Source organism: Cyprinus carpio, chromosome A4 (assembly GCF_018340385.1).
Source record: "Cyprinus carpio isolate SPL01 chromosome A4, ASM1834038v1, whole genome shotgun sequence".
NCBI classification, from domain to species: domain Eukaryota; kingdom Metazoa; phylum Chordata; class Actinopteri; order Cypriniformes; family Cyprinidae; genus Cyprinus; species Cyprinus carpio.
Window position 1 is genome coordinate 13,395,356 of NC_056575.1, and position 20,691 is coordinate 13,416,046.

General features: G+C 35.9%; 4 protein-coding genes across 6 annotated transcripts; 2 read left to right on the forward strand and 2 right to left on the reverse strand.

The window, feature by feature from the left end:
- Positions 1–3,196: 3,196 nt before the first annotated feature.
- Positions 3,197–5,480, reverse strand: zgc:193726 (uncharacterized protein LOC561161 homolog). 2 transcript variants are annotated; one of them, XM_042741562.1, is made up of 4 exons: positions 5,298–5,480; positions 5,151–5,225; positions 3,659–3,682; positions 3,197–3,516 (listed from the first exon to the last, which is right to left on the reverse strand). In XM_042741562.1, exons 1-4 carry the CDS (start codon positions 5,381–5,383, stop codon positions 3,402–3,404), a joined length of 300 nt encoding a protein of 99 aa, XP_042597496.1. In that variant the 5' UTR covers positions 5,384–5,480; the 3' UTR covers positions 3,197–3,401. The 2 variants fall into 2 exon arrangements, with proteins under 2 accessions (XP_042597496.1, XP_042597504.1); XM_042741570.1 differs by having other exon boundaries at positions 5,151–5,222; positions 5,298–5,458.
- A 2,848-nt stretch (positions 5,481–8,328) lies between these two features.
- LOC109067615 (V-type proton ATPase subunit F) lies at positions 8,329–10,064 on the reverse strand. Its single transcript, XM_042741580.1, is given in 3 exon segments — positions 8,329–9,143; positions 9,146–9,162; positions 9,758–10,064. Coding segments are annotated over 3 exon segments (351 nt in total). The 5' UTR covers positions 9,916–10,064; the 3' UTR covers positions 8,329–8,967.
- A 141-nt stretch (positions 10,065–10,205) lies between these two features.
- On the forward strand, positions 10,206–12,214 carry lamtor4 (late endosomal/lysosomal adaptor, MAPK and MTOR activator 4). The gene is made up of 4 exons (XM_042741589.1): positions 10,206–10,348; positions 10,560–10,640; positions 10,908–11,025; positions 11,392–12,214. The coding sequence occupies exons 1-4, from the start codon at positions 10,346–10,348 to the stop codon at positions 11,487–11,489; spliced, it is 300 nt and encodes a 99-aa protein (XP_042597523.1). The 5' UTR covers positions 10,206–10,345; the 3' UTR covers positions 11,490–12,214.
- Positions 12,215–13,997: 1,783 nt separating this feature from the next.
- LOC109067469 (GRIP and coiled-coil domain-containing protein 1-like) lies at positions 13,998–20,102 on the forward strand. Of its 2 annotated transcripts, XM_042741646.1 has the most exons (4): positions 14,038–14,057; positions 15,002–15,054; positions 16,324–17,472; positions 17,907–20,102. In XM_042741646.1, the coding sequence occupies exons 3-4, from the start codon at positions 16,372–16,374 to the stop codon at positions 19,209–19,211; spliced, it is 2,406 nt and encodes an 801-aa protein (XP_042597580.1). In that variant the 5' UTR covers positions 14,038–14,057; positions 15,002–15,054; positions 16,324–16,371; the 3' UTR covers positions 19,212–20,102. The 2 variants fall into 2 exon arrangements, with proteins under 2 accessions (XP_018939949.1, XP_042597580.1); XM_019084404.2 differs by lacking the exon at positions 15,002–15,054 and having other exon boundaries at positions 13,998–14,057.
- Positions 20,103–20,691: the final 589 nt, after the last annotated feature.

A 20,691-nucleotide genomic window follows, 5' to 3' on the forward strand; every position in this document is an offset into this window, starting at 1 on the left:
CTTATCCACACGCTTCTCAGTGGGGCTTAGTGTAATGTAAGTCGCTTTGGAATATGAAAGCATCTGCTAAATGACAAATTACAATCCAACACACTTCAATAATGACAGGGACTAGTGTGCTTTGTCCTTGTGTGGGTGTAGAGAGGGCTGGCTTGTTCTTTAGAAAATGAAGAGGCCTCTAATGAGTCGCAGTGGATAGAGGAAGGTCAGTGGCTGTGAGCAGAGACAGGTACACTCTCATTATAACCCCTAATGATCAGCCTACAGTACACTGACTGCTCCATCAGGAAGTGAGTGATGAAGATAAGGGGAGAACGATGGACTGATAGGGTAGAGACGACAATGATGAGGGCCATCAACCAAGCTTATTTTTAAAAAGAGAGGAAGGACTTGGGCAACTCAAGTGATTGGCCAAAAAGAGGTTGTTATGAGGCAATGATAGGCATTTCAATCTGAAACTAACAACCCTTGATTACATCAAAACAGCCATGGAGAGGAAATGTGTGTAGGAGTGAGTGAGTGAAAGAAACTTCTAGAAAGTTCTGCTTACCCGGAACTCTTACACTTTCATGTCAGGATTGAAAACCACTGAAAGACTTTTCATATGCATTTTTAGTAATGGAGTGAAATTGGCCCGGCTGGGAAGTGCGACTCCAAAATTCAGTGGATATTATGTGCGAGTATGGTGCATGTTTGGCAGTCATCCACTTTCGTAGCACAGCATGAGAGCTTCACTTTTGTCTTAATCCACTTTGTGGTGACCTCACTGTGTCATGAAAAGCTGTCGCTTTGCCACAGAGGAAAGGATTAAAAGAAAAAAATGAAAGGAGTACAAGAAAAGGTACATGGAAGGAAACAGATAATCTCTCGGCAAAGTCACCAAATCAAAGTAACTAATGTCTGCATCTGTTCACATTAGACCAATGTTTTCTAGAATATCAAATGTAAGAGGTTAAACATTACAGCTAGAGTTTGCATAACTCGTGTGAAAATGAAATGCTGTCCAAAACTTATTCTTGTTAGGCTTGGCAATTGCTGTTGCCAAAAATAATTTTACCCTGCAAACACCAATGTGGAAACCAGGAACATGGAAGTGTGAAAAAACGAATTGGACTGTGATAAGACTTTCCAGTGTTATGGATGTTGCCTTATTAGTCATCATGATATTCTTGGCTATATGGTGAGAACAGAAAAGGAATTAACAATTGTTATTCATTTGAACTGGACAATTATAGAGCACTTTTTAAAATACAGATTGTTTTAACACAGCTTCACAGTAATAAACAGGACAATAAAATAATCAATCATTCAAATTTCATCATAAGAAAAAATGCAAAATCTGCTTTAAAGCAGCTCTGAAAAGACAATGGTGTCTCATTCAGCTTTAGCACTGGTTCAGTTCAATAACAGTGTAAAGTTAATGAATTATGAAACAAGTTTAATTCATTGATAATCAGCTCAAAATGTTGCAAAATTGGCCCTTTGCAGAGGATGAACATGTATAGGTGGGATACATTACGTCTTCTGGGGACACACATAAACCACTTGAGGTCCCTTTTCTTTAGTTTATAGCAAGTTGATAATCGCAAGCAACATGACGTGTCACATTTACCTTTGAATGACGAGTGGATGTGATGATGAAGACCGTCTGATTAACTCAGAGTAATCACAGATAATGGTGTCTTTCCCTTCTGAGACCTCAGTATTCAGTAAATCTGCAGGCCTCTTCCCTCCTCAGCGTGTGAGTGGCAGCAGAATTATTGGAATCGTTCAGAAGGTTGGAAAGGGGTGGAACTAATTGGCCAGAACTCGTTCTTTCACAGCACTCTTTCTCGTAAATCTGGAGTCTGATGGCAGTTCAGAAAAAAATGTGATGCTCTGTGGGATCTTGTTCTTTGTTCTTGATTTTTAAAATGAGGGACAAATAGATTTTCATCATAGACAATGTTTCTTTTTGGAAGCTTGCTCAAATAATATTTAAATATTTTAAATGTTCCACGGTATATAAAGTATAAAGTGACAATATAGTAAAGACATAATTATGAAAAATGAAGTGATTTCAAAAGTATAAATCACAACTGTAAATTGTCTTATTGGAGATTTTTAAAAATCACACTTGTGAGATATAAAATCGCACTTAGCAGATGCTGCAATTGTGAGATGCAAAGTCATACTGTGAGATATAAACTCAAGTATTTCTAGTTTAAAATATAAAACTGAAAAAAAAAAAGTTTTAAAGATTTAAATGTACAATAAATAAAGGGTGCAGATATAAGAAATAACATTGTAGTTCATACAGTCTTCGTACAAGTTTATTCAGTGAGGTATAAAGTCACAATAATGAGAAATAAAGTTTGATACTGTGTAAAGTCACAATTATCTTTTTCTATTTGTTTTTTTTGTTGTTGTTGTTGTTGTTGTTTGTTTGTTTGTTTGTTTTTGTTGTTGTTGTTGTTTTTCTGAGAGGTGTAAGCAGTCTTTAATAAAATTAAGTTTTTGTTTTATGTCTTAATGTGTCATGATGAGCCCTTTAGAAAATCTTCACTATTTGACATGCTTGACCGACTGACTGGCCTCACTGTTAAACTGTTTATTTGTACAGCTTTCATTTGGTGTCATAAAATCTGTCCACCAGAGAAGATTGATACACTTGAGCTGTGCACAAATAAAGTAGTAAAATGTGCTCTAGTGCCAGCTTTGCCACTGTTTAGAGGGCATCAGTCATAAGCCAGCACTTACCTGCTAACAATGATATATTTTTAAAAAATATATTTTATTATGTCAACACATTATTATATTATATTAATTATATTATATTATATTATACTATATTATATTATATTATATTATATTATATTATATTATATTATATTATATTATATTATATTATATTATATTATCCTTGTATTCTAATATTATGGGGCCCTCTTCTGGTGATCACATGCAGTTGCAATTAGACATTCTGTACTGTGAGTAACAAGTTTTACAGTGAGTAACTGAAATATTTATAAAAATATGCAGCCTAGATATGTTTGACAGATTTGATTAATAAATTTTGCAGAATATATGTGCTTTTAGTTGCATGGATACCTATAAATTCAAAAAAAAAAAAAAAAAAAAAGAAAAAGATATATTTAGATGTATTTTTTTATATATCATAAAACAAAAATAGAAATAAAGAAAATGAACCTATGGATAATAATAACAACAATTTTATTCTTTATTGGTGTGGTAAGATGACATTAGCAGAGTTGATAACATTTCTGTATTTGCTCAAATGAATAATAAAATATGTAAAGAAAGTTAGCTCTTTTGAATCAAAGCATGGTTCAAAGTAAAGACATTTTACAATTAAATTAAAGCAATCAAATAAAAGTAACCCTCTTTCTCCTATACATCTCTTATTTTTTCCCATTTCCCCATGGGTCACTTGCACTCTTTCCTGCGTTCTCATCCCCAGTCTGCATCATGTGGCTTAGATGTTGCATGGTACAGGTAGCGAACATACATCGGGGACTGTGAAGTACAGATAAATAACATATTTGGATGCCATATTTTTTCCTGGAAGAATTTGGGCTACTCATGTGAATGTAATTAACTCATTCATAAATAGGTAAATTCATATTTCAATATAATAATGTTAATTATAATTTCTCACCCAATGCGTATGCGGAGACGTGACCTAAAGGAGAAGGAAAAAAACAAACATAATTTTTTTTTCAATATTACTAGCACATCTGTATAACAAACAACATGAAAAAATAGACAAGTCAAGACACAATTACAGGACTTGGTATCATTTGTATACACTCAGAATTGTACTTGCAAGAATAAATTCTTTGATTAAATGTTGTTCCAATGATTCCGCATTAAAAAATTCAAGTAAACAAAAGCTGTGTTTTTGTTAGTGGGTACTTTATTTGCAGTCTTAGAATGTGATACAATGTTGTGTGGCGTATGTTAAAAATCTTTACATAAAATGATAAAAAAATAATAATAATAAAAGACATTTTATTTTACATTTTAAGCACTGTGGCAAATCCGTTCACTTAAAACACTGATTCAGTTCAATAATTATTTATTATAAAGTACCACCAAAAGACCAGAGCAACACATGTACAATAAAGGATTCAAGCATATTTTGATACCAACATACCAAAATCATTCCTGTTTTCAATGGTGAAAGAATAATGCAGTAAAACTATAAAGAATGCACTGGGATTCTCTCATTCAGGATCATGCTAATTTTTACATCTTCTTTCATTTCTTGCCATTTCCCTTTGGATCTCTGGCCGAGTCTCCAGCAACCTCAGTTCCAAGCTCTAGGGAAGTTCCCATGTTTCAACAAGGAACAAGTTGCCAGAAGACAAATCAAAGGGCTGAATCTAATCAGCATTATCTAATCAGAACTAATCAAAACTTCCAATAGAAAGAATTTGAAAAGAAAATTTCTTACATGACTTTTATTAAATTATTTTCTTGTAATTCATGTCTGTCAGAAAATATAAATTAGTGATAAGAAAGGGAATTTATCTTAGAAAGTTTCAGTATGAAAAAACAGCAATTCTCAATAAGTAAAATACATATTTTTTCATCATTAAAAAACTGATAGATCGTTTATATGCGATCTGCTAGAAATAATTTCTTATATGGCACAAGCTGTTTGGCCTCTGCTGATTCCGCAGTCTGTTATCTTACTTTTGTTTAACATTTAAATCGTTTGGTTCAGTGTTCGCTGTAAGCTGGTCCTGCTTTGTTCTATGAGACTTCATCTTAAACCCTCCACCTTCCCCAGCTCCACGTGTCTAGATCTGCTATGGGATTTATATATGCCTATTCATGCAGCAGCATATCTTATATGCTGACAGCAGTGTGTCTGTGTATTTATTAGCAGTAGCAAGTCCATTTTTACTGTTTACCACTGTTTATGAAAAGAGTACATTTCGTTATGTTTTATGAATAAATGAAGACATTTTTCTTCCCTTATTTAAGTAAAAGAAAATGAGCCCAACATGCGTAAGATGGTCAAAATTCTGCATATTCTCATCTAAAGTCAGTGTATGTGACCACTGCTTTCCCACCCCAGTCTGTTAACATCATTCACGCTGTTTTATTTAGTCATCATTAAGCATGTTTGTGTGTATTAATACCTGGTCTGATTGGTCTTACTATCTGTGATGTTCCCCTCTGTGACATTGAGAAAAGTCTTCACGTCAGATCCACTGCTGAAAATGTAGAAAAGTAGAATTTGGTCTTTTCTGACGACAACATTCCAAATATGCTTGAAAATGTCTTACCTTGTGCTATTAAGGGTAGGTGACCCGAGAGTGTAGCTGAGGATCAGAGAGCTGAGAGTCCAGACAAGAAACATGCTGCTGTTCATCACCAGCACTGACTTACTGAACAGAGTGAATGTGAATCAAGCAGATCAGAGCTGAATTAATTTCTCAGAGGATTCAAAAGCTCTTTAAATATGTTAAGTACCTGTATATGTGTGTGATTCCCACAGGTAAGAGCTGGTTTTGTCCTTGAATAAGACAGGGACAAACATTTAAAAGACAGACAGAGACGATTGATTAGATTTTATCAATGTTTCGTAGTATAAAGAGAGAAAATAAGTCGCCATATATAATATAAATCAATTCCAAGAGTCACAATGTTGGATGCTAATCATGGGAAAATGTCTGATTTTGGTCTGAAGTGTGTGGATATTCGTTTACTTACAAGGTCTTTTAACAAAGTTTGTTTTTAACATTTTATATTGAGAAAGAACATTCTGTCAGCCATATCTTTTGTCAATGTCAAACCACATAACTGGCTTAATTTATCTATTATCTGTTGTTTCAGGGCTGTAGATACATACTTTAAAGTAATCTTGTAAAATCCAAATAAGCTTCAGATCTTTATTAGCAAGGGTTTAAATAATGTTCTTCATGCTTGTTCAATGAACCATTATTGCAAATGCACCTGTGAAACAAGTGTAAACAAGTGTTTATGTTTTGATTTTTACGTTAAGAAATTTGCTGGAAATAAAGCTGTTGAATTTGATAGGACGTTTAATTTCTTCTTTCTTTCTTTCTTTTTGAGTGTATCTTACCTAAACACAACATACCTAATTAAATCCTGTTTTCACAGAATATTAAAGCAAACCTAAGATATCCGAGCCCATCACTTCACTGTATTGCAGTGCAACTTCCTCTTATATTCAGTTAAAACACCACTGGCTCGTTGATCATTCAGGATCAGGCTTCATTTCTTGCCAATTCCCATTGGATCACTGGTCATGTCCCCAGCAATCTCATTTCTAGTCTGTAGCAATGACCCCAGGTTCCAGAAGGAGCAAGTGGACAGAAGACAAAGCCTTCGGCTGAAATGAAAGAGAATCTCAGGCACCAAGAAATACTGAATGAGGATTTCAAATGGAATATTCTGTCCTTTTGTCAGTAAGGAAATTATTTAAAGGCCAATACAAATAGTGAATATGTTGTGTGTCAAAAAGAATGAAGGTGATACAGAGAATGACACAGGAATAATGAGACAGGAAGTTATTTGTTCTACTTTATGGTGACATTTCACTAGGCCGAAAACACAATGTAATTGTTATCAGTGTGATTATGAACAAAACAAGCATTCTTTGTATAATTAGTCTTTATGCTATGTCAGAAGGGCAGCATGCATTAATGAACTAATTAACAACTACAATGAAATAATTATTCCATTATTTTAAATGCAAATGTTAACAACTTTATTTTTAAATACAAGAAATACACAGCACATTATAGAATTAATATAGTGTTTATTTTTATATAAGCTACCAGTAAAAAGTTTTAGCATTCTGTAGGACTCTATGAGACTCTGAGGACTCTATGAGACTCTATGAAAGAACTGAGAGCCCAGACAAGACACATGCTGTTCATCACCAGCACTGACTTACTGAACAGAGTGAATGTGAATCAAACAGATCAGAGCTGAATTAAGCATATATATATAATTCCCCCGATCATTCTAAAGCTCTTTAATCTTTTTGGGATCTGAGTTGTGTGTGATTCCCACAAGCCGGAGTAGATTTTGTCCTTGAATGGGACAGGGACAGAGAAGAGTAATGTGACCTTATCAATGTTCTGATAACATTTTGATGCTAATTGTGTAAGAGACCCTGAACGATGAATAACTTGATGTCATCACGGTGTTTGGTAATTCTTAGACCTACAGTAAACTTTGATATATCAGTTTTTAGGTTTCAGTTAGACTTCCATGTGTGTGACAACCAGTGTTGGGCTTGTTACTCCAAAAATGAAATTTATTACTCGTTACTAGTTACTTTTTTCAAAAGTAATATTATTACTTTACTTATTACTTTCTGGCAACAGAAATGAGTTAAACTACTAGTAACATTACTTTTCCTTCACGCCCCACAGTAGTTGTAATTGTGTATCTTCCCCATAAAATTCTTCTATATTTCTGCCTTTCCATTTGACCAAAATCTACATTGAATCGCAGTCAGAAGTTATTATAAACACTCAATAGTGACTGATAGTGACTTTTTAGTAAAAGTGGTGTATTAATCGTCATGTGTAACATGAAGCTAAATGATTATATTTCATGAAGTATTTTATCAAAAGAAATCACATAAGTTCGTAAGATTTTTAATTGTAGTAATATAATTTATACCGGGATCAGAGGAATGTGGGTGGGCAAGCCATGTAATGCCAGAGTAAAGCCACATCTTACACATCTGTGTTCAGATCACCTTTTCTCCTGACAAAATCAGTGTAATGGCAATATTTCCATATTCAAAGCTTTCCTGATGCACTCGTGACTTCATGTGCCTGTGCGAGTCGTAAAAATTATGAAAGTAAATCTAGGAATTATTGGCTTGTTATATTTGAAATCAGTAGAGGTTGAGGCATCAAAAGTAATTAATGAGCTGTTTTATGGATGGTAACTGCAATATTATTACTGAAATCTTATTTGTAATTATTTACACTTGTAGTTACTGCAAAAAGTAATATTATTACTGTAACTAGTTACTGCCCAACACAGTGATAATATGATTTTCAGGAACTGGCACCAAAGCACTTCATTTTTCATTTCTTATGATTATTGACATCATGTGGTTTTACATTTAAAAATAAATAAATAATTAATATTCTATTATCTTTTAATATTTTATAGTTTTTTTATTTACTTTTTTGGCTTTTTATATTGTATACTAATATATTGTATAATAATATACTAATACATTACTAATATAATACTAAAATAATACAGATATTTTACTATTTTTTTAAACATCAGATATTAGTCACACAAAACTAAATAAAAGTGTCAGACTCCATTACTTTTAATAAACTGCAAGTCACAGCTCTGAAGACATAAGTTAACATATTTTAATAACATCCCACCATGTAAAGCTCTTTGCAGTGCTCAAAGTGTCAGCCAATACAATTAAAAAAAGTAAAACATAAATCATATTACAGTTACAGATGTCAGAGATCCAAAGATGTCCAGTTAAAGTTATTTGAGACAGATTTAAATGGGGTCCATAAGTGAACAGTGGTTTTGCAGTCCAGTATTGTTAGCTTTCAGATGAAAGAACTTAAAAATTAAAGGTATAAACAGTATTTATAATAAATTCTTTCAACTTAATATCTTGTGGTATATAATGTCTATTACACAATGGGTAAAATAGCACATATCTTTTTAGTCATTTTTATATATATATAATATAATTATATTGTATTATATATAACTTAATTATTATTAGGAGCACTGACAAAAACTTTCCTCTTCTTCAATCTTGGGAATGGCAAAATACACATCACAGAACATCACATTAACAACACATCATTATTTAATCTTTGTAATACGGGTTCCAGCTTCAGCAAGATGGTTGAGATCAAGAAGTAAAACTCGTTTACTCTCACGCCTGCCCAGGTCAGACCGTGACCCCACAGGGGTATCGGCTTATCGGAAGTCCTCTGCTGAAAACATGCCCTTGGCCCGGCGCAGGATGGAATCTTTGGAGGCGTCATATGGATGCTCTTTTGAAGGAATCTCCAGAACGGCCGGGATTGACTCCATGTGGGCATCTATAGCATCACCAATCATATCAACTATTAAATGTTTAATATGCAAAATTCACTGCGAGCCAGGAAACTCCTGGAAGTGAAAAACAAATAAAACATATAATAAAATTCTAAAAAAAAAAATAAAAAAACGACCAGTGTACTATAAATTATGTAAACTACTATTCTAAGTCAAAATTTGATTATTTGAAAACTACAGACAGACAGAAAGACAGACAGACAGAGAGACAGATAGACAGATAGATAGATAGATAGATAGATAGATAGATAGTGAGTGAGTGTGTGTGTGTGTGTGTGTGTGTGTGATAAACCTTATCACAATGATGAAACTTATTATAATAGGCAAAATCTCATACATATATGATTGTACAATTTTTATGGCTGTTATTTGGATTGACAGACAGCCAGACAGAGATAGATAGATAGATAGATAGATAGATAGATAGATAGATAGATAGATAGATAGATAGATAGATAGATAGATAGACAGACAGACAGATTTTGTGTGTGTGTGTGTGTGTGTGTGTGTGATAAACCTTATCACAATGATGAAACTTATTATAATAGGCAAAATCTCATACATATATGATTGCACAATTTTTTATGGCTGTTATTTGGATTGAAATAGGTATGATCTTAAATCATTCAGTCATCAAATCCTGTCTTACTTGAAGGTCTCCTCTATCTCTGTGATGCTAGTGTCCTTTTCCACCACCAAGAAATTGGGTTTTCGGTTTTTGTTCAGCTCTCCGATCCCTCCGAGGAGGAATCCGGTACATGTGTCTTCATCCCCTATAACGGCGATCAACTTCCCTCGTCCAGGCATTCTGTCTTTCTGCTTATATTTGCTCAAATGACAGACGGAATGGATGAAATGTTTCTTTTTCCGTCCTGCAGGATCATATGCTTTAATCAGCTGACTACTGGAGAGCTGCACTTCCGCTTTGACTAATCCGTCAGCACTGATCTGGGATCTGTGTGCTGCTCGTGCTGATCCTGAATCAGATTCTGTGCGTCAACAGCCTAAACACTGTCAGAATTCTGTAATCATAAAACATTCTAATCGTTCTGCGGATAGAGCACCTGTTGTAACGTTACATTTCCGGGCAGAAAAACATAAAAGTGATGTCAAATTTACAAGAAAAAGCAGTCTGCCTTCTGATACGACGTTATAAACACGCGACGCCTGCTTGTCAGTCACGTGAGGCGGGGTGTGAAGGAAGACAACAGTGTAAATTCAACTGCACAGCCTGAAAATGGTAAATATAAGGTTTACTATTGGTGCATTTGTCCAGCTTAATATTTATTTTGATGAAAAGGTTTTGATGTTGTGTGCGCATGCGTACGGAAAACAGAAAAGTGATAGAGATTGTAAATGATGTGATAAAATGAGCAGTAAGTTCTGACAAACCATTAGCCAGATGAGCTCTGCTGATGTTTATTTCCTGCACATCTTGTGTTGAATTGCAGACCACCGCTCTGACCCAAGGTTTGGAGAGAATACCCGATCAGATTGGGTATTTGGTTATTAGTGAGGAGGGTGTACTTGCGGTAAGTCCTTAAACATTTCATGTGCACTAAAGTTCATCACCTTACATGTTGCAACCACTTGACATAATGAGATGAAATGTGTTGAAAAACAAATTCCAATAGAATTGTCCAAGCAAATAGGACATTTTAATGTAATATATTATTTATATTAAATAAAAGTACACTTGTGTGTGAATATATATATATATATATATATATAGAGAGAGAGAGATAGAGAGAGAGAGAGAGAGAGAGTAAGATAGATAGATAGATCTTGTCCTGTTACAGTCCGCAGGAGAGCTGGAGAATGACGAACACACAGCAGGAGTCATCATGCAGATGGTCAGAACAGCTTGCCGTTTCAGATTGCATGGGACAGCTGAGCCCCCTTTCAAACGCATGTCAGGTAAGAAACATACATATTTTCATGTGGACCTCTACATCCCACATAGGTGAATCTCTTGAAGCCTGTCAGTAATGTGTTTGTCTATAATTTTTCATTTTTTCTTGATACAATTTCCCCTCATCTGTAATTACTGTAATATGTGTGTGTGTGTGTGTGTGTGTGTGTGTGTGTGTAGAGATATATATATATATATATATCAACTTATTTATAGCACATATATGCTTGCATAATTGTAATTAAAACTATGGTGTCCTGATTTCTATATTACTGTAAATTGTTTTTAAGATCTATGTAAATCTGTCACTTAGTAAATATCCTGATCCCATTATTATTATTATTTTTTTTTTATTTTTATTTTTTTCACAGTGATGTTTGAAGACTACGTTTATGCTGTGACCATCTCTGGACAGAAAGTTTTTGTAGTCAAAAGGCAGAACAACCAGCGGGAACCTGTTATCGTGTAGTAAAGAGGACAATATGGACTGATCTTACTTGTTATTACAAGCTCATAATGGTGCCCTCACATTGAAATGACCCAGCCATTACAACCATCTGATGTTTAGCACAATCACACTCAATTTCTTGTATAAAAGATTTAATTGCACCTATTCGGGGGTGGTGTCAGGTGTATTTGACCTGAGCCAGAGTAAGTTAATGGGTTTTTCTTGTACAATTACAATGTTACAAAGTGGTTAAGGGGTTAATCTGATGTCTTTTAATGCAGGAGTAAATTATGTCAATATTTAGCCCCCATTTATGCTTGACATTTACGGTATTACTGAAGATATAATATATGTGTATTTACCTTTAACCAATACAATCCATTAACCTATGGTTTCCTCATACAAATACAGGACCTGAAGGACCTGCTTATCGCAACATATTTTTATACAGGAATCATAATAGACTGGAATCATGTAAACAAACATGCATTAGCCACGGAAGCAGTTTGTCTTTGAGAATTTTACACTGGGTGTTATCATTTCATTAGAAGTTTCAGATTTCAGTGTGAGACCTTGTAGTGAGGTGTTATATGATTTTATTTTCCCTTGGTGAAAGCTGAAATTGAAGTGCACTGAATCCTTTTTACAGTCTATTTCCAAATGTGTTCAATTAACATGCTTGAAATCACATCTTTGAATAATTGCATTAACTGTAATATATTAAATAAAGTACTATGCATATTTTACTTTATTTTTTTGGTTTGTAGAAAGTAAAGCATTGAATTATTTTTGCTTGAAACAATAAATGCTGAATAATTAAATGTTATACTATAACCTTTATTTCAGAGATTAAATGTTTGTCGTGGTTTTACCATGCATATAGCTTAAACTGAATACTTAAAATATAAATAAATACATATAAAAATACATTTAAATGATTCCACTCATGAACATAATGTAGAACAAGAATAGTTTTTATTTTACTAACTTACCTGAATTGATAAAAGTGCTTTAGTCTGACATAATCTTGACTTAATGACCGGTACTGTATCATAATCATAACTGCTATTAAAATGTAATAGTCCTTCTTAAACTAGAAGGAAACTTGTTTTCCTATTATATAGTCAGGAATGAATTTATGAGTGTAATTTTGGAAATCACTCATCATTTCAGAAGTCCTTTATGTTTTTATCCCTGTCTTCCCCTAAAATAGAACAATATTTGCCTTAATCTTTCATCTTTGTTTTATAGCAATACATACTTATACTATACAAAGTCAAATGACTAATAAGATGATGAGGCTTTAAAAAAAAAGTAATATAAGGAAAGGTTGACAAAGAAAGGGGAAATTGAGAAGGGAATACAGAAAAATGCGTTAGAACAGGAACTGATTACAAAGTCCTAAATGTGAAGTTGAAACATACAAAGAACATTTCAACATTTCCTGTACTGCAACATATCATATGCTATTTATTTGCATCTGATTAGTGTTCCAGTGCATTAAGCAGTTCTTCGTTCTTAATAGTTTGATAGTTTTCATATTCTTTAGATAACCAGTCTAGTCCCTCATTGAGATCCGTTCCTTGGGTGGCACACGTGGCTTGAACATAACACTGCATGACAAAGAGGGAAATTTAGCAATTCCTCAACATTTGTAAAAGCAGAAGAGTAAGGAAGGAAGATGTACTGCTGTTAAGACACTTAGTAAACATTACAATAAACTCACAGTCCGGCTTGCCAGATTGTGGCAGGTCCTGCTTGTTAGCAAATATTTTTAACCGGACAACTCACATGATTATAATGTTTTCACGTATTTTAAGAGTACTCTGATGGTGTAAAATATTCCAGAATTATGATTATGAATGCTACAGTGACAGTAGGAGGCAGTAGTGCACTTTTAATTTTGCGAATCGCAGTTAAACACAACAAAGAAGAACCTTACCCTTTTTCCGAAATCAAGGTTATTATAGTTAAACTCCACTAAAACTAAAACAAAGAGACATTACTGAGAAAAACAAACAAAAAACAAAAATAAAATTGCGAATATGTTAAAGTTAAACTGAAAACAGAAAATCTAAAAAAAAATAATAATAATAAACATTTTAATTATTATTTAGTTATTTATTAAGATTTTGTCTAACGGTTCAATAAACTGTTTGAATTAAAAAAAAAAAACAACAACAGGGGAAAGCGGTAACTGATTATTATCGCACATGGGCTTTACAGGTTAATACGGCCACACCGGAATATCAAATAGCATACAATGCACTAAAAATGTGCCATTTGTTATACATAACTTTGCGTGTGTATTAAAAGATTTTGAAAGCAATGAGACTCCTTACGGTCGCATTCTAGAGTATAGGTGAAGTTTGGGAACCGAATTAACCACAACAAGCAAAGAACTGATATCCATATAATATTTATTATATGGATATTTTTATAAATAACATAAAAAAAATCTAATATTTTGCCATATAATATCGGTTTGTAATGCACTATTTTGTAATTCTCTTAAACTTTTAATTTTCACTCAAACGTCACTTCCCAACCAGGAAGCGACGGCTGCAAGTAAACAGGACACGTACTCGGGTAATGCGATATTTATTCCTTTAAATACGCTTATAAGAACAGAAAATGAAATTAACCGCACATTCTAAGGCGAGAAATATAGGATTGCATCAATTACAGTGAAGTAATACAGTCTCAATTTCTTCCATTCCTCATTTATTCCCTTTGCCAAATGTTGACCTCAGTATACAGCAGGAGTTGAAAGACAATTCTAAACAACTTCCAATAATAACTATTAATATTAATACCGTAACTTAGAAATATTAACAGTTTTTTTATTCACAGATGGGTCCAAATATCCTGAAACAGGATATGCAGGTGCAGCAGTATATATCCCAATGATTGATTTTTATATTAAGAAAAGAGTAACCAATCATTTGTCAGTATATGCAACAGAATTATTGGCAGTATTATTGGCCCTGCAGAGGATAGAGGAGAAGAAAATAAATAACACTGTCATTGCATCTCATAGCTACTCATCACATGAAAGTATAAGATCTGGCAGGTCATCGTTTAGGATGGATATTATAGTTGAGATATGCTGTATGATGTACAATATAAAAGTTATGGGTATATCTACACGTTTCTTTTGGGTCCCTGCTCATGTTGGTGTGGAGGGAAATGAGAAGGTGGATATTCTGGCTAAACAAACTCTAAGAATAAAGCAAGTAGATCTAAATCCCATTAATAAAACAGAAGCTAAATTACTCATTAGAACATATGAACAATTAGTATGGCTGGTATATTGGGATAACAATAAAACAGGTAGACATTTATATAATATATAAAAACGAGTCGGTGCTGGGAGGAGGGAGAGCAGAGTCGAAAGGAAGGAAGTATCCTAACTCATGAGAATGGGTCATACTGGACTTAACAGTACATTATATAAAACTGAAACGCCCAACTGGGGAATGCATTCACTGAAGCCAACTAGAAACAGTTGATCATGTACTACTTCATTGTAGGAAGTAGGCCTACAACAATGGGAGATGTCACCTTATTCAGTCATTTGAAGAAGGTAAAACGCCATGACTTTTAAATGAACTTTTTGTTTATTTATTTATTTTTTTCTAGTTTGTTTATTTGTTTTGCTTGGTTTTTATGTTTTATTTTCATGCTTTATACGAGCAAATATCCTGATCCATACTCCAGTCCAGTCGGTGGCGGTAATGCACCAATAAATTTGGTTGCCAAATGCCGCCAATAAACACCAAAGAAGAAGAAGCCACATTTTTTTTTAACATGTTTTGCACAGTGCTTTAGATCCAAATGTTATGATGTGGGATTTAAAGAGGTGCTATTATGCTTTTTTACTTTTTCAACTTTAGTTAGTCTGTAATGTTGCTGTTTGAGCATAAAAAAGATCTGCAAAGTTACAAAGCTCAAAGTCCAATTCAAAAGGAGATATTTTATTTAACAGAAACCACTTTTCAAAAACTACAACGAACGACTCGTTTGGACTACAATGCATCTTTTCCGGGATTTGTGATATCACAAAGATCGACGAATGGGATGAGACCTGGCTGAGCTGCACTAGAGAAGGCAACGAGTGTTATCACTATGTCGGAGACATGCTAGTGTTCCCAAGGCAGACGAGCTTAGAGTGGTTACAATCATCCGGGTTTAAATCGCACTCAAATTTGTTTGATTTTGACGCAATGTTTACGCTGAAGCTCACAGCAGGAGGCAATGGTAAGGAGCATGACATTTCCCGACCAGGCGCCGAGTGCTGCCAATCCCAACACACACTGGCCGAGCTAACCAATCACAGCACATTTAGTATTTCAGAAGGCAGGCCTTCATTTGATACAGGAACTATTCCAGCTGTTCATGCCAGACTGAGGAGAGATGTGATGTAATAATGTAAAATATGTGAAAAATAATGTTTTTTTTTGTTGTTTTTTTTAACAACCTACTATGACAGCATGTTCTAGTACACCCTCAAAACAAAATCAAGACCTTGTAAAAGAGCATAATAGGATCCCTTTAATATAAAGTATGTATTCTTACACCTTTACAACTTGCTAACTAGTTAAAGGCAACAATCAACAATATGAGCAATAAATATAGTCAGTATTTTCTTAAAATACCAGGGACAAGCAGTATCAAAGACTAACAACAAACACGAAAAAGTTTAATGTCAAATTATAAGTGTTTGTTTTATTTTCATTTTATAATTTGTGCTTTCCATAGATAATTCCGAAGTGTGAAACAAACATTACTCACAAAAGCATTTTGGAGATGTTTAGGTTTGAAGCAAACTCCAAATATCGTGTTTACTTTGCAGGTGGAGATCAAGTCAGAGAGTATGTAACCTGACTGACACTGATACACCATGGAGAAGTTCGGTATGAGCTTTGGTGGAGGCCCGAGCAAGAAGGAACTGCTGGAAACCATCGAAGTGCAGAAGAAACAGCTTGTGAAGTATCAGACCCGTTTTAAAGATGTTGTCAGAGCATACCAAAGCCTACTTAAGGAAAAAGAGGCGTTGGAAGCCAGCCTGAAGGTTCTGACCATTTCGCAGGAGGTCGATTTCAGCCAGCATGGTGATAACCTGTCGTTTGGTGGAGGTTCAGAAAATGCTGAACGACCTTTGCCTTCTGACCTTGGGGATGACCATTCTTCACTTCACAGTGAAGACAGCCTGGATACAGCAGCCTCTGCTGAAACTGCCACTAGCGTGACCAGCAACAGTACTAAAGGAGACCAAATAGAGGAGGACCAAAGCTGTTCTGTAGATGGAGCCACCACTGGGACTGTCGCAAGCGCGATGCCCCAGCAATCTGAGGAGGCGAGTGGGTCTGAAAGTGGTATTAGTTCCAGCAGCAGTGGATGTACGGAGACGCCGCCACCTGCAGTGGACACAGACCGCCGTGTCATCCAACTAAAGACGCAGCTGTCCACTCTGACCAGTTCCTTAGCCACCGTCACTCAAGAAAAGTCCAGAATGGAAGCTTCATTCCAGGCAGACAAGCGCAAGATGAAGCAGGAACTGGAGGAGCTGCAGGCCAGGATGGAGGAAGAGCAGAAGCAGCACCAGGTGGAGATTCAGAGCCTGCAGGAGCAGCTGGCAGAGAGCAAAGCCCGTGTCATCACCCAGCAGCACGAACGGGAGCAGGAGCAGGGAGATCATGCGCTCATGCTCCGAGAGCTCCAGAAACTCCTGCAAGAGGAGAGGGGACTGAGACAGGATGCCGAACTCAAACTGGAGGACGCGCGAGAGGCGTTGGCTGAAGCCATGCAGGCGGCCGACCGAGGGATAGATTATGAAACACAGCTTAAAGAGATCACTCAGGAACGAGAGGAGCTGAGGAAAAGCCTAAAGGCTGCAGCAGCGGAGAACAGCAAACCTGATCCACGTGTCGAGGAGCTCCAGCAAGAGATTGCAGAGCTCAAAGCTCACTTCAACCAGCAACTTCAGCAGGAAATTAGAAAGGTATATTTTGAAGAGGTCGTATCTTACAGTTCTGTATTGAAGTCCACGAAATGTTAGGTTTCCAGCATGTATTCATTCCACCCACTTGCTTAAACAGGCAGTTTTTCTACTTTTAATGTGAATATTGATGCACCCCTAGATAAACGTCTACTCACTTATTCTTAATTAATTATATATAATCAGTGTATTGCAGGGGTGTCCAGTCCTGCTACTGGATGGCCAATGTCCTGTCGAGTTTAGCTCCAATCTGCTTAAACACACCTGCCTGGAATTTTCTTGTTATCCTGAAGACCTTGATTAATTGGTTTAGGTCTGTTTAATTAAGATTGAATCTAAACTCTGCAGGATAGTCACCCTCCAGGAGCAGGATTGGACACCCCTGGTCTGTTGCAAATCTAAACGTTTATTCTAATTTCCTTCGTGTATCTTTGCAGGTGGCACAAGCAGATGAGCGTCTCCGAGAACAGGCACAAATGGAGGAAGCACGAGTCGCCAGCCTTGAGGAACGAGTGTCTGAGCTCTCCGAACTACTGGGTGCCTGCGAGAAGGCCAGACAGAAGGACCAACAAAACGCTCAGAGGCTGCGAGAACGCATCCTTCAACTTGACACTGAGAATAAAACCCTCGCCATCGCAGCAGTCAACAGATCAATGACCTCCGATCTAAACATCGATGACACCAACTTGAACGTGGACGTGTTGAAGGACAAACTCGAGAAGGTTAAGAAGTTACTCCTCCTTGCTGCGCAAAGATCTCAAGACCAGAGTCTGGACATCGAAAGGCTACTGGAAGGAAAAAAGGACCAGGAAGTCTCAGAGAGCGAGAAGGCTTCAGTTCTTCACTACCAGCAAGAGCTCCGGCAGCTTAGGGAGGAGTTTGAGCGCTACAAAATGAGGGCGCAGGGTGTTTTGAAAAACAAGAACACAAAAGATGGCAACCAGGCCAAAGAGTTAGAAGAAGCACGTGACCAGCTGGCCGAGCTCAAGGAGAAGTACATCAACCTTCGTATAATTTCCGACGAAGCGGAAGTCCAGCACAAACGGGACCTGGAGGAGCGGCAACAAGCGCTCGTAGTACTCCAGCAGACCCACAAACAGGAAGTCGAGAGGCTGGAGGCTCAACACAGGGAGAACTTCTTGCGGCTTGAGGAAGAGTTGCACAAACAGAGAGATCGCACCATGGCTCTTCTTGCAGAAAAAGACCTTGAGCTGGAGCGACTCCGGGCGACCACGGTGATCGGCTTTGGAAGGCAAGCTTCAAATAACAGTACAGCGGTAGAAGGAGGTGACCTAGAGGAAGCTGATCCAGAACAAGAAGAAAGCGACATTATTGCTCAAGCTCTCAAACTAGCTGGGCCCAACGAGCCGACTTTATTGTTGTACGCCGAACAGCTGGCCCGCAAGGAGGTGGATGTGGCCGCCTTGCGCAAGCAAAAGCATCGTCTTGAGGAAGACTTGCATCAACTACAAGGAAAGCTGATTGCTAATGGCGAGAGGCATGAAGAAGAGGTCGCTGAGCTACGGTGCCAGTTGGACAAGCGTATTCGGGACCAGGGGAGAGATGGGGCCAACCTTGAGTATCTCAAGAACGTCATATATAGGTTTCTCACGCTCCATGACACCAGAGGGCGCCAGCAGACGCTCACGGCCATTTTGACCATTTTGCACTTTAGTCCTCAAGAGAAACAAGCTGTGCTGAAGCAGCAACACCACAGTTGGTGGACGACAGGGATGAGATGATGCAAACGACTTGAGAAGAAAGACTTATGTGCTGACTTATGTACGGTTCTAATGTGCTGAGATAAATATTCATTTATTTTTACTGACCACTTTTTTTTGTGCAGTGTGAGAAGGTACCAAATAACAGGAGTAACAGTGTGGATATGTTTCCGATAATGACATATGTACTCCCAACTATTGCATGACAGGATACTACACAGTCTATGAATGGTTTGAATCCAGTATTGGATCATGTAATACAGTTAACCAATAATCCAGAACTTCCCTCCTGTGTGTGCAAAATAATTAGATTTTGACATTATTGTCATTGATTTTGTATAATAACTGGAGACGTAATGTAACACTATTTGGTTAATTTTAAAGGTTAACATCTACAGAAGGGGTTATGCCAAAGAAAATGTTTTTAAATAGCTCTAACAGGCTTTTTGAGGGAATCTAGCAAGTAATGCCTGCAGACAGCAGTACTTTTCATATACTGACACGAGGAAGTCCATGTATATATTTAACACACAAAGCTAATTCCAGGGTTCTTATTGGGATATGTATTATTAAAAAAAAAAATAATTAAAAATCAACAGTTGATATGAGTTTGTTAACCTATAGCAGTTTTTAATTTTATCTTAAGAAGGATGTGAGTTACTTTAACATCATACAGATTTTTTTATTTTTTTTTGTGGATATATTTTAGTTAGCTGTTTTTTCCTGACAGTCTAGGGCATTTGATGACTACACTGATATTCCTTTATATAAGATTTATATAATACATTATGCTTTTTTGAGAAAATTAATTACAGATCATTTTCACGCTTATCTTGGTTTGTCTTATAAATTTTATCAGTCAGGTAAATGTGTTTTCAATTTTGCCCTAAACAATAAACTATTTTGCTCTCTTCAGCATTTTATTTTAAATTAAATGAGTGTATTAATACAATATATACATGCTCAGTTAATCATTATTATTATATATTATAAAATATATTATTATTATATTAATATATTATGAAAACTACAGTATATTGAGGAATCTGCAATGTGTGTACCGGTACTTGCTATTAAAAACATAGGCACTCCTTGCATCATTTAAAACAGCGGCTGAATATGAAATACAATACTACTCTTTAATATTTCTGCAAATAAATAATCAGTAGTATGATATTTAAATTTAGACAGTATTTTCAGTCTTGGTCTTGGAGTTTCCCAGTTGCACATTTTGTATGTGGCTCCACTGCTACACTCAGTTAAGTTTATGAACACTACTAATAAGCAGACAAGTCAAATCAGGTGCATCACATCAGGACGTCTTCCCAAAATGTGCAGTGGTGAGGGGTTTCTCAAGGTCTGAGAAGCACATTTGAATAAGCATATGGCTAAAATATAATTTACATCCAAACACTTACTCTTAGTCTGTTCAAACATGTACTTTAATAAAAAATCCCAACCATAAAAACATAATATGGCTCAAACAAACATTTTATAATAC

Bases quoted from the DNA above. Each gene is read 5' to 3' on its own strand.
- LOC109067469 (XM_019084404.2), top strand. From the start codon at position 16,372: ATGGAGAAGTTCGGTATGAGCTTTGGTGGAGGCCCGAGCAAGAAGGAA. The intron at 17,473-17,906 runs GTATATTTTGAA...GTATCTTTGCAG, and splicing joins TTCAGCAGGAAATTAGAAAG to GTGGCACAAGCAGATGAGCG.
- lamtor4 (XM_042741589.1), top strand. The intron at 10,641-10,907 runs GTAAGTCCTTAA...GTCCTGTTACAG, and splicing joins GTGAGGAGGGTGTACTTGCG to TCCGCAGGAGAGCTGGAGAA. The intron at 11,026-11,391 runs GTAAGAAACATA...TTTTTTTCACAG, and splicing joins CCCTTTCAAACGCATGTCAG to TGATGTTTGAAGACTACGTT.
- zgc:193726 (XM_042741562.1), bottom strand. From the start codon at position 5,383: ATGAACAGCAGCATGTTTCTTGTCTGGACTCTCAGCTCTCTGATCCTC. The intron at 3,683-5,150 runs GTATTAATACAC...CTTCTCCTTTAG, and splicing joins AGTAAGACCAATCAGACCAG to GTCACGTCTCCGCATACGCA. The intron at 3,517-3,658 runs GTGAGAAATTAT...TGTACTTCACAG, and splicing joins CGTCTCCGCATACGCATTGG to TCCCCGATGTATGTTCGCTA.